General features: G+C 42.2%; 1 protein-coding gene across 1 annotated transcript in view; it reads right to left on the bottom strand.

Moving 5' to 3' along the window:
* The window catches only part of LOC120517149 (protein kinase C alpha type-like), a 77,183-nt gene that overhangs the window by 42,408 nt on the left and 21,660 nt on the right, over nucleotides 1-13,115 (bottom strand). The window contains exon 8 of the mRNA XM_039739300.1: nucleotides 5,728-5,901. Within this exon, the coding sequence (XP_039595234.1) occupies nucleotides 5,728-5,901 (174 nt within the window). The remainder of the gene's footprint in view (nucleotides 1-5,727; nucleotides 5,902-13,115) is intronic.

Raw genomic sequence — 13,115 nt, 5'->3', positions numbered from 1 at the left:
TACCTCCAGGGGGTCCAAATTGCATCCCAGTACTGAGCTTGCATATTAAATTAGTTTGTTTATTCGGTGGGCCTCTCTTGAAATGATGATACCAGCCCAGCACATCACAGTGTAGAAAATCCCACTGGCCATCACAGGGCTGTAGGAGATATGAAGGATGTCACCTCCCACATTAAAGGATTACAGTCTCCTAAGAGAAAAAGAGTCTGCTTTGCCCTTTCTTCTGTAGTTCCTCTGTGTTAGTCATTAATGTGGACCCCCAAGTACATGTAGGAGTGGACCACCTCCATATCCACTCCCTGAGTGGTGAGCAGGTGTAGAGGTTCTTTGGTGTTGTGAAAGTCAATAAGCTGTTCCTTACATTCCACAAAATTCTTAAACCTCTCCACTTGACTCCTCTCCTCTGTCTCATTCCCTTTTATACATTCACCCCATAATTGCAGAATCATCTGAGAAGTTCTGTGAATGACATGACGTGCTGTTTTATTTATAGTCTGAGGTGTACAGAGTGAAGAGAAAAGGAGTCAGGACTGTTCCTTGTGGTGCTCCAGTGCGTCACTCACATCCACATCAGAAACACAGTCCTTGACCCTCACAGACTGTGCCCTTCCTCACAGACAGTCCATTATCCAGGACACCATAGCTTGCCTGTTCCTGAAGTTAAAACTTAACAGGAATTGAAGGTGACGGAGAAACCAAAAAAATGTAATCCTCACAGTGCTGTCAGCTTGTTCCAGGTGGCAGTAAGCCTTGTGTAGCAGATAGGCCCAAAAACTTGGTACATGGTCACAATTTATCAAAAGTAAAATAAAATTTCCACTCGGAGAAATCCAAGGACAAGGTGGTTGGAAAGTGAATGGATGGAATGACTGCAGCCTGCCATCCCAAAGAGGAAGCATGGTGGCAACACCTTTAACTCTGGGAGATGGATGGCACACCAAACATCAATGAATTCCAGTAGCAGAGCAATCTACTCTGATAGGACTTTCTGTAAATGGTTTCATGAAACGCCCCTCACTAATCTCATGACATACAAATAGAATTGACAATCCAAGGCTCAAGGGTGAATGAGGAGGTGTCATAAGAAAATTGGTTTGTGGTTATTTTTTTATTCTCACCTACTCATTTCACAGATGTTTGATTCTAAGGGCTTATTTTATTCATTCGTTTTTCAAAATTACTGTATTATGCATGTTGAGCTCACCTTTATTTTACTGTAATACTGTATCTATTCTAAAATGAAAAAGTGCTTACATGATGTAGGCAATAGAGGGAGCCCTTGAGCCATCCCCAGCTAGGAATAAACTAATGAGAGACTGAGGGCAGCTGTTTCTGCCTATTACTTTACATTATATATATATATATATATATATATATATATACACACAAATATACTGTATATATACACACACACGCAAACATATATTTATTCTCATACACAAATATATACAGTGTGTGTGTCTGTATATTATATATATACCAGCAGGAGTACCCAGCGTTGCCCAGGAATCCATAACCAGTGGATTTCCCAATTGAAAGAAACAGTACATAGAAAAAGAACAAACAGTTTTCTGATTCACATTTTATTATAAGCTCCTCCACTCTGGATTGTGTCAGCTGTGGTGTTTGAGATGCCCTTGAAATAGACTTTTTTCTGGCATCTGAAGTGGACCATCGAATTGTACGTGTTTTTTTCGGTGGTATGGGTACATTCGCGAAAAGCAGGACAATTAGAATGTGTTACATGGTATTACATACGGAATAAGCACCACAGTGAGATGAATTTACCTTATTTATACGTCAGAAAGCGAGCAAATAGCACCACAAATACTGGAAAGCCAGTGAGAAAGAGTAGCACTGAAACTGTACTGGGAAAAATGGCGGGGAGGGGAGCTCTGTTTCCAAGGAGTGTCTGTGTTGAACCGTGATGCCATCTAACGAACGTTGGCTATGGTAACTACAGAGAGAAGTGACATACAACCGGTGCTGCATGTGGGGAGAATGGTGGGAGAAGGATGCTGTCTTTTTAAGGCGAGTCTCTGTTCAAATGTGCTGCCATATAACAGATGTTGGCGAATGAAATACAGCACTATTAGTGTGTGTGAGTGTGATGTGCGGAAATGCAGGTGTGTCAGCCGGTCACGTGCACTGGGTCGTTCATGTTTTATATCTATGGGGCAGTCCCGCTTCACCCGATCAAAGCAGTCGGCCTTCTCATACTTGGACACTTCCGCCATCTCTTGGCAATTTAAAGAAACGTGGGTAAAGAGCAACGCACAGAAACCAAATGTGCCGCTAGATGGCGCCAGCATGAAGGTCTGTTGCAATGTGCAGCCATCTTGTCAATGATAAGTACGGGAATGTGTGCCGAAGGTAAAAAAGTGCCCTGCCCTTCACCACGAACATTTTTCCCAACCAAAAAACCCCATGACCTCCTCCTGGTCACAAAGGAGCCCCATCCCCAGTTTGGTGGCGATCAGACGCCCAGTGCAGATTTGTATGGCGGACAAACAAACATACATACACATATCAACTCTGGTTTATATATATATATATATATATATATATATATATATATATATATATATATATATATATATATATATATATATATATACACACTGGGGGTTACCCCCTGCTCACTTTGCTCGCCAACCCCCGAAGCCTGCACTATGCGCCAGCCACTTCACATCTCTGCCACTCGTGTTGTGAAGAGGGGGGCTCAATCAGCTGCTGGCTTGCTGCTGCTACTGCTGCTGATGATGATGATCTGCATCTCGCACGGTACATCGAGCATTTAAAAGCCTGTACAGCGGCTCCGGCGTGTTTAAATCTTTTGGCACAAATTCTTGTTTTGCGGGACATGAGTTCTTTATATTTTTTTAGTTTATAATTTAAAAACGGAATAAGAATCTGAAAATCTAACAAAATCACGTTAAAGTTTGATAAATTCTGAAAAGAATGATACCAAACATATATATTTAGGTTTTAAAATAAGCCCGATTTAAAACGTGAAAAAAAAATGACATAAAATCATTGCACAAAATCGTTGCACTTTTAGGCTTATATATATATATATATATATATATATACTAGACATTAAGCCCGTTACAATAAGTAGTGCATACACATTAGTAGGAACAGTCAATATTAAATGGCAAGGGACCTTGTATGTGGCTGTAATATGCGTCACTGTATTGTGTGCCTTTAATTTTCTCTCTCAGTAATACTGGTTTGTATTTTCGTAAAATGCCTGTAATTTTGTCAGACAGTAATACAGTGGAACCGAAGTAATTTCCCTCATAGGATTGTATGTGAATACAATTAATCCGTTCCAGACCGTATGAACTGTATGTATATATATATATTTTTTTTTTTAAGATTTTAAGCACAAATATAGTTAATTATACCATTGAATGCACACAGTAATAGTAAACTAAATGTAAAAACATTGAATAACACTAAGAAAACCTTGAACAACAGAGAAAACTAACACTGCAAGAGTTCGCGCTATAGCCTTACGTCCCGTTCCCGAAAAACACCTTTTTAATGAGTTTTAAGCACAGAGAAAAAAAATGAACATTTGAAAAATCCGTAATTTAATACACAACCAAAAAAAGTAACATTGCAACAATGCACATGCACGCCTTTGTGCACTTTGAGCTACTTTTTGTATGAAAATGTGCTATATAAATAAATGCTGTTGTTGTTGTTGTGTGTGTGTCTCTGTCATGGGCCTGTGTGTATGTGCGTCTGTCTCTCTTAAGCGGGCGCCTCTGTGTGTGTGTGTGTGTGTCTGTCTCGCCTGTGTGTGTGTGTCTGTCGCACGTGCCTGTGTGTGTGTGTGTCTGTCGCCGCGCCTGTGTGTGTGTGTGTGCGTGTGTGTTTCTCTCGCGCGCCTGTGTGTGTGTCTCTCTCTCTGCACACACAGGGAATGCACAGGAAGAAACTGAACATGTGCTGTGTGGCCCCACGTATGCGCACTTCACCAGAAGACACACACACACGGACACCTGGACGCACACAGGGGTTTTATTAAAGAGGATATATATATATATATATATATATATATATATATATATATATATATATATATATATATATATATATAGGGTGGTCCAGATCTAATTATGCAATTTTCACTACACTGTAACTTATTAAGTTTATTACATAGAGAATTCACAAAAAAATTCTTTTTGTTGCAGATAGATGGCAGCACCTGCCCTGCATTCCAAAATGGCGGGGAGACAGTTGTCAGTCAAACAGCGGGTGCGATGTGTTCGCCTTTTCATAATTGCATAATTAGATCTGGACTACCCTGTGTATATATAGTACACAGATATTATATATTTACATTTAAATTAAACACACACACTATCTCATGTGCAAAATTGGTTTGTCTCTTCTCGAGTCCAAAATGAAGCGGATACAGGACAAGGATATAGGAGCTATACCAGAGCCAATCAGTTTTCCACTTCCTTTTCTGCCAGGAAGACCTCAACCAATTGAAGAACTCATGATGAAATCTAAACCCCGCCTCCTCTCATGCCTCTTCCAGTCTGTCCACAATATAAATGGTACAATACTAGGCAGGAGCCATGATTTTTAACTACGTTCAGGAGCAAGACACACATCTATCATCCAGAATCTGCAATCTTTCTTGAAAATAAGAATCTGTCATCATCATCATACATCATTAAATGAAGGAGCCTGTGATGCCCCAAACTGTTCTGACATTTCTGTTTGTGCTTTTGTAGGATTCTCTGTATTCAAAATCACAAACAGAAATGTCAGAATAGTTTGAAGCATCCCGTATTCATGCCCCTTCCGACAGGTTCTCCCATTACAGCAGAAGACACAGAGACACCTCCTTCACCAAGGCCCTTCTTGCCCAGTTTCCCAGTTGGACTGGATGGCCAACTCTAGAAGAGGCCTGGTTGTTCCATTCTACTATTATCAAGGCAATTGTGCTCCTGAGGATGTTCAGAAATGGCTTTATCCCCTCGCCCAAAATTTATGCCTCACCATGACTTGATCATAGAGCTCTACTGAGGGTTCCCTTGAACTTCATGGCTTGGCTTCTGCTGTGACACGCAGTATGAATTGTCGGACCCCCTATAGAAGAGGAGTGTGCCTTTCTAACCGAAGTCCAGTCAGTTCAGTTTGTCCAAGATGGACTCCAGTCAAGTTCCAGACACATTTCAAGGATGACAAAGCAAATGGGATGCACCTGACTCTGGTCTGGAGTGCCACAGCAAAGGCTCTGAATCCTAATCGAGATGAGAGATTTCAGCTTTTGGTTTTTAAGAAATTTGCCAACCTTTCTGAAAACACGTCTTCACTTTGTCAAAATGGGTTATTGATGGCAAGTGTATCCATTTTAAATTAAATCTCCAACACAATAAATCATGTAGACAGGGAAAGGGTCTGAATCCTTTCTGAATGCACGTTATTCCTGATTAGACCAACACAATAAGAACACTAAAAAATGGGCTTCCTCATGGCAGGCACATTGTGCGCCCAGGCAGGCAGACATAGGGATGGACATCGTGAAGATGCCCAAAAGGGCCTGATGTGAAGGATGGCTCCTTGCTGCACCCCTTTAAATCCTTAACAATTGTTGACTGACATTTCAACGAGCAAATATCACCATGAATGGTGACGGCAGATGACAGCCAGAACCGAACCCATCGAGAAAGCGGCACTTGAGCAACATGATCGGCTCACCTCAGTTTGAAAGCAGGAATGGAGCTGGGTCAGGAAGGGGGGCTTGTCTTGCTGTGCTAGGACTCTCTTCTCCACCATGGTGCACTCCACGTCATCATCCTGAATGACCACATCCTTCTTCAAAATCTTGATGGCATACAGCTCCTCCTTGCCCTTTCGCTCAGCCAGCATTACCTGTGAACAAAAGACGTCAAGTCTGGTAAGGCCAGGACCTCTAGGGCTTAAACTACAGTGGGACACCATGAATGTTTGCCATATTCATTGTCCTGATTTTGCAATGATTTAATTAATTTTTTTTTTCGTTTTGGATCCATTCTTCATATTATTATTTGCTTTCTATTATGGTTTATTGATTTTTATCATTTATGACGGTCAGGAGCGGACTGGGTCTCAAAACAAGCCCGGGCATCCTTCACCAAGTGAGGTGATGAGGTTGACCCCCTAGGCCCATTATTCATTTTAATTTTCTTAAAATTTGTGATGAGTACGCGGCTCGCTATTTGCTATGAGCCTATGATATGAACTCTATCTAAACTGTTGCCAAATTTCATATGTACACTGTTGTTTAGACACAGCTTAAACCTGGAACGACATGCTTAGAAATAAAATTTAATGAAAAATAAAAATTTAGTAACGCAGTTTACATGTTATTAGAGTACACGTCAAAAGTCAATGTCAGGTCTAAGTGCCAGTACCCTAGTAGGCCAGTAGCTGCTCATTTACAATGGAATAAATTATAATAAAAACCTCACATGATTGAAATGTTCCATTAACTTAACGATAAACTATAAATGTTCCGTCCTAATATGAAAAATTCCTATTCTGTGCTTTATAACTTTATTTCATCATACTAGTAATGGCAGCTGAAAACCACTAATTATCGCTCACGGCGACGGCCAGAGAACAATAAAATGCATAATCTAAACTAATTATTAGTACCGAAGAATTTAAATACTAGAAATGAGATAAAATAAATTGCAATAATGTATATGCTAACCGAAATGCAGCAGTATCGAAACAGAAATCGGCAAAAGGCAGTTTTGACCAAATTTTTCACTGCAACGTTGTGTTCTGACAACTAAAACAACTTGACGTAATACGGTATATTATATAGAACTATATAAATCACAGTACCGGACAGATAATGTTTAGTAGTTTAGAAAATTAATTTTAATGTCAAACAGTAACCAGTACATAAAATTTATTTCATGAAACGGCCGGTCCATGACCATGAGCCAGTCTGCCCCTGATGACAATGACATTTCATGACAATTGGTATTCACGCTCAGTTTCCTGACTGCGATCATTTTGTTTGTCGTCACATGTTTGTCATGATTAGGGAACGTCATGTGTCCAGTTTGTTGAAGCTTATAGATAAAATACTACATTAAACTCTCTTCATGCTTACTGGCTTTTTCTGGACCCATTCTTTAGGTGGCGCCGACGTTTGCTTGTGCTTTTTGACTTTGATTTGGACGTGTGACTTGTGGATCTGACACCAGCATTTTCATTCCTTTTGGTTTCAACCTTTGCTTCTTTTAAAAATAAAAAGACTTCCCTCTGCGCATTCCTAGTTTAAACTCCACTTCCTTAGGGCTGTTGCACTCATTACACCCCTACCCTAATCTGGAGGTTTTGGAGCTCCCTCTTGTAACTTCTCACTCTCCTACTTCTTGGCAGGATTCATGTGAATCTCTGGTCGGTTTTTGGATGAAACAGAAGGTCACTGCTGACTGGCCATGTCTGCACATAAAGCAAACTAAACAAACGGGTATTGCGTCTGTCACGCCTGCATGTCGGAGGATCTCGATTGAAGTATGTGATAACCCGCCGGGGCAAGAGGAGGCGCTGTCGCTAACATTCTCTTCTGCCTGCAGCTCCAAGACACCGCCCAGTGAGGGCATTTAGCCCCGCCCCTTCCACTTTGTGCAATATAAGAAGCCCGGCTGCCCGGAAAGAGGCATCTCTCGAGATCAGAGTGTCCCGCAGTGAAGGAGCAGCGAAGAGCCGAATACTTTGGTCGCTATGTGCCCAAGGGGCTGCTTCTATAAACACCAAGAGGTGTGTGTTTTTTTGGTTGCACTTTTCTCAATGAAACGGGATGACCTGGTTGGTGTTCTAAACGTTTTCATCCTTTCTGCGCCCTGTCATTCCTGCACTTGGACATAGCGTCACTCCAGATACAATTGGATGACAATGATGCCATTTCTGGTTCTTGCTTTATACTCGCTGGCCCAGTCCTGGTCTATTGGTCTAGTACAGGGGTAGGCAATGTTGGTCTTGGAGAGCCGTGGTTTCTTAATGAGAAGTCAGTTATTGCTTAAGTGACATTTTGAGGCTTCATTTTAGTGGTCTCGCTTGTTAAGGTTCCCCACCCTTAATTGCTTATTTCAGTCTTAAAATGCTGCATTCACTATTTTAATGGCTCCTTTGTAGCAATAAGATGTAAATGACAAAGCTGCCAGCAGTTCCCCATCTAACTTGTTTCCATTTGCATCTGTGTGTGTTCATCATGCACAGTTTGCTTTACTAAAAAACTTAAGAGAAAAATGCGACAGACTGAAAATGATCCGTTTTAGGCTTCAAGTCGTTTGGATGACATCCTAAATCTACGATATAAGAACTTTGCATTGCACACTAGCAAGCCATTAAAATTAAGTAAGGTGTGAGACTGGCAAGGATTGGTTTCTACTTAAGTAATTGGGTTGGAATGAAAGCCTGCAGCCACTGCGGCCCACCAGAACCGACGTTGCCCACCCCTGGTCTAGTATGTAACTCAAAGTGCAGAAGCAACATCTGAACGAAAAGGAATTCAACTTAATGGAACTGCAGTCCACAGTACCCTCGATGTCACTTGGGACCGCTCGCTCACTGGTCTTATTCTTAATATGACCATTCCAAGGTGCTGGTCACATGTGCTAATTAAGGTACATTGCATTTTTCATTCCAACAGATGGTGCATACAACCAACACTGTAACCTCCATCCATCCATCCATTTTCTAACCCGCTGAATCCGAATACAGGGTCACGGGGGTCTGCTGGAGCCAATCCCAGCCAACACAGGGCACAAGGCAGGAACCAATCCCGGGCAGGGTGCCAACCCACCGCAGGACACACACAAACACACACTAGGGCCAATTTAGAATTGCCAATCCACCTAACCTGCATGTCTTTGGATTGTGGGAGGAAACCCACGCAGACACGGGGAGAACATGCAAACTCCATGCAGGGAGGACCCAGGAAGTGAACCCGGGTCTCCTAACTGCAAGGCAGCACCGCCACCACTGCGCCACCGTGCCGCCCCAACACTGTAACCTAATAAAGGAAATTTTAAGTAGGAAATAAAAAGAGGCTGACTGAGGAGATGTTAGGTCTCGGCCAGGCTGGTGTTTCAAATTCATATTTTATGCTTCTTTTGTTTATTTTTGATTATCTTATTTATGCTGATTACCTGCAACATTCTTTATTTGGGGAAATGTCTATGTGATGTCTTTTTTATATTCTGTGTGTTTTGTGTGTGGTCACCCAAGAAGCAGGGCCACTTGCCAATCACCACCAAGAAACGTCCTCCGTCCTATAAATCTGGAGGATCTCCCACCCACAGCGCCTTTTTTTGTCTCGCTCTGCTTGTGCTTAATGATTTATTGGATATTTTTTTGACCTATTGCTCTGTTTCTTGACTGTTCCTAGGATTTTGCATTGGGAATTTGGAGTTGCCTTTAACAAGAATTGTACGACTCTTTGGAGTTTCTCAGCGTTACAGAGCATTTTTCTGGCAAAGAATAAATATTTTTATATTTAAAGTTTCTTGTTTGCCCTCGTTACTAGCCTGGTTTGACAGTGTTCCCCCTCTAGTGGCCATGTTTGGAACTACGAGCTTTGGGATTCATAACAGGAGATACTAATCCCATTGGGGCCCACTGACTGTCACACAGAGGGAAGGAGGTACTGGTCTGACACGGGGGTCTCAAAGTCTAGTCCTGGAAGAGCAGCATACTTTCTTTACAAAGTAACTGTTAATGGACTTTGTTATTTATTCATCTGACTAGCAAAATACCCGCGCTTCGCAGCGGAGAAGTGTGTTAAAGCTGTTATGAAAAAGAAAATTAAACATTTTAAAAATAACGTAACATTTGCTTTCTATTCGTTTGCATAAGCACAGTCCTTCACCAGCAATTATTTAATGTTAGCTCAGACCCGGCACTTAAAAGTTTCTCTCGCACTTTTGCTGAGTTTGTGCCAAACACTATTCTATCTCTGACCATCTCATTGTCGTTTGCATAAGCACAGTCCTTCACCAGCAATATTAACTCCATTACAAAGTGATCAGAAGTCTTGTTTATACCCTGCGTCCTCTCAGTAAACTTGTATCTCGCGAATATCATATTCATCTTAGGCATGACAAACACCAGCGGCAGCGTGTCTATGAACTTAATTTAAACTTAAGCTTTACACCCTGCTTTCCTATTCGTTTGCATAAACACAGTCCTTCACCAGCAAGTTTAACTCCGTTACAAAGTGATCAAAAGTCTCGTTTATACCCTGCGTCTTCTCATTAAACTTGTATCTCACAAATATCGTATTCGTCATAGACATGACAAACACCAGCAGGAGCGTGTCTATAAACTTAATTTAAACTTACGTTTTACATTGTGCTTTGTTTCCGCAGTAGCTGCACTTATGAATGTGCTTGTATGCGTCACTCGCTTCATATTCTTTTGTTGCCTTCTCAATTGTGTAATGTGTTTTTTGTTCAGCGCTCTTTGGAGCTCTTCCTTGTTCTCTGCGTACCGCATTCACAGTCAGTTCACGTGAGCCGCTCGGAGTACATGCATCGCAGGTTCTCAGATGTGCTTCTGCTATCTCGTGCAATCTCGCGATGTCCACGGCTTTATTTAATGTTAGCTAAGACCCGGCACTTAAACGTTTCTCTCGCACTTTCGCTGAGTTTGTGCCAAACACTAGTCTATCCATGACCATCCCATCTTCGTTTGCATAAGCACAGTCCTTCACCCGCGAATATTTAGCGGCAGCGTGTCTATTGGATTGCCGCTGACAGGCGGCCTTATATGGGCAGGCACTCAATTACGTGGGAGGCGTGATGATGGGGGACGCAACTCCATGTCACACGGCGACCGAGCTGCAGGCTATGGCCGTATATATGTACGTAAGTAGGTTCCAGTTATGACCGTTACGTGTAGAATTTCGAAATGAAACCTGCTTAACTTTTGTAAGTAAGCTGTAAGGAATGAGCCTGCCAAATTTCAGCCTTCTACCTACACGGTAGAGTTGGAGAATTAGTGATGAGTCAGTGAGTCAGTGAGTGAGTCAGTGAGTGAGTGAGTGAGGGCTTTGCCTTTTATTAGTATAGATTTATTCCTGCTCTCGTTTTGCTACATTAATGAGTGCGGATCACGTCCTTGGATTCTGAATTGGATTTGTTTGACTTAGATCTTAAAACCTATTTTTTGCTGACCTTGGATTTTTTTGCAATTCATTTTTTGTTAGTTCTTTAAAAAACTTTAATTTTGTTTTCTTTGAGACTAGAGGTTTGAATACAAAATGTGACGTCAGAAACTTGAACGTACCCCTTATGAGAAGGATTTAGGAGTCACAGTGGACTCTAAGCTATCAACTGCCCGACAGTGTTCAGAAGTCATTAAGAAGGCCAGCAGAATGTCAGGTTATATAGCGCCTTGATGTGTGGAGTACAAGTCCATGAAGGTTCTGGAAAGGTTTTATAACTCACTGGTGAGGCCTCATCTGGTGTACTGGGTGCAGTTTTGGTCTCCAGGCTACAAAAAGGACATAGCAGCGCTAGAAAAGGTCCAGAGAACAGCTATGAGGCTGACTGCAGGGCTACAGGGGACGAATTATGAGGAAAGATGTAAAGAGCTGAGCCTTCAGGAAATTAAGAGGAGACCTGACTGAAGTGTTTAAAATTATGAAGGGAATGAGTCCAGTGGATCGAGACGGTGACTTTAAAATGAGTAAATCAAGAGCATGGGGACACAGTTGGAAACTTGTTAAGGAAGTTTTTCTTCACACAGAGAACCACAGACACATGAAATAAGTGACCAAGTAGTACAGGAGGACTTTAGGGTCTTACAAAACTCGAATTGGTGTTATTTTGGAGGAATTAAGTCACTGGGAATCTCGAGTTTGATCATTCTGGATGGTCTGTTTTCGTCAAAAGTTTTCTAATGGGTTTTCCACTTACCATATATACTCGGGGATACATTCGCCCACAGATAACTTGGGACTTGATTTTATCGTATAATTTCTGGTAATTTCTGGTCAGACTCGGAGTGACATGTAATGATCCGCTTTACATTTTTAAGCCCGTAAGGTGTTCAGGACGGTATTCTGCTGCCATCTAGTGGATGCTGTGAAACAATTCTGTGTGTTTTGCTACTCTAAAGTAACTCATCAATATTCATGATTGGGGTGGAGCTTCCATCTTAAATAGACATTGGGAAACAAAAAGCCATAAAGGCAGCTGCAGAACAAACTGAGAGTGACGCACTGCTCAGATCGAATGATAGTGATGACGATGTGAATTGGTTATCAGACGTTGATGCGGAAAGTGAAATTGATGCATGATACGACACTGTACGACTGAACCGCCATGATATGCAGAGAATTTGGTCAAGTGACGCTTCCTATCTTGCTATATGGCTGCCAGACATGGACGCTAACCAGTGACCTGAGACAAAGACTGGACTTCTTCAGTACTGTGTCTCTTCAGAGAATCATTGGGTACCGCTAGTTTGACTTTGTGCTGCTCATGGAGTCCTGAATGAGGCACATTACCTGCACTGTGAAGGAGAGTCAGTTACGGCACTATGGCCATGTGGCGCATTTCCCCGAGGGTGATCTGGCTCATAAGATCCTCATTGTTGGGAACCCAAGTGGCTGGACTAGGCCAATGGGATGCCCATGTAATACCTGGTTGTGGCAGATAGAGGGTCAGATTTCTGGAGGGTGGGACTGGACAGCGTGTCTTCCTGGGGGTTGCCAGCCAGGATCCTGAGCCATTTTGTTGTGTGGTGGGTGAGGCAACGCGATGTGCCAGTGCATCCTCCCCAATCTGACCTGACCTGACGCTTCAGCATGGTGTGACAGAAAGGCAAATAGATTGCAATGAAGAGCCAGGGCGTGCAAGACGTTAAGCCCCTGAATGCTGTTCATAATGTCAAAGATCAGGGGAATGTGGAAATCACTAAGCATTGCACTGCGGTAGGCTTCAATAACACGAGGGGCGTGTCGACTGTGCGGATCAGGCAGTGACGTTCTACCTTCTCATCCGCGCGCAACCAAAGAAAATATTATAACAAATGAAACACGCTTTTAGGGTCCTGATTGCAAGACTGGGCTTCGTGTTGGT

The sequence above is a fragment of the Polypterus senegalus genome, chromosome 17 (assembly GCF_016835505.1).
Source record: "Polypterus senegalus isolate Bchr_013 chromosome 17, ASM1683550v1, whole genome shotgun sequence".
In the NCBI taxonomy this organism is placed as follows: domain Eukaryota; kingdom Metazoa; phylum Chordata; class Cladistia; order Polypteriformes; family Polypteridae; genus Polypterus; species Polypterus senegalus.
This window is presented reverse-complemented; position numbering and strand designations above follow the sequence as displayed.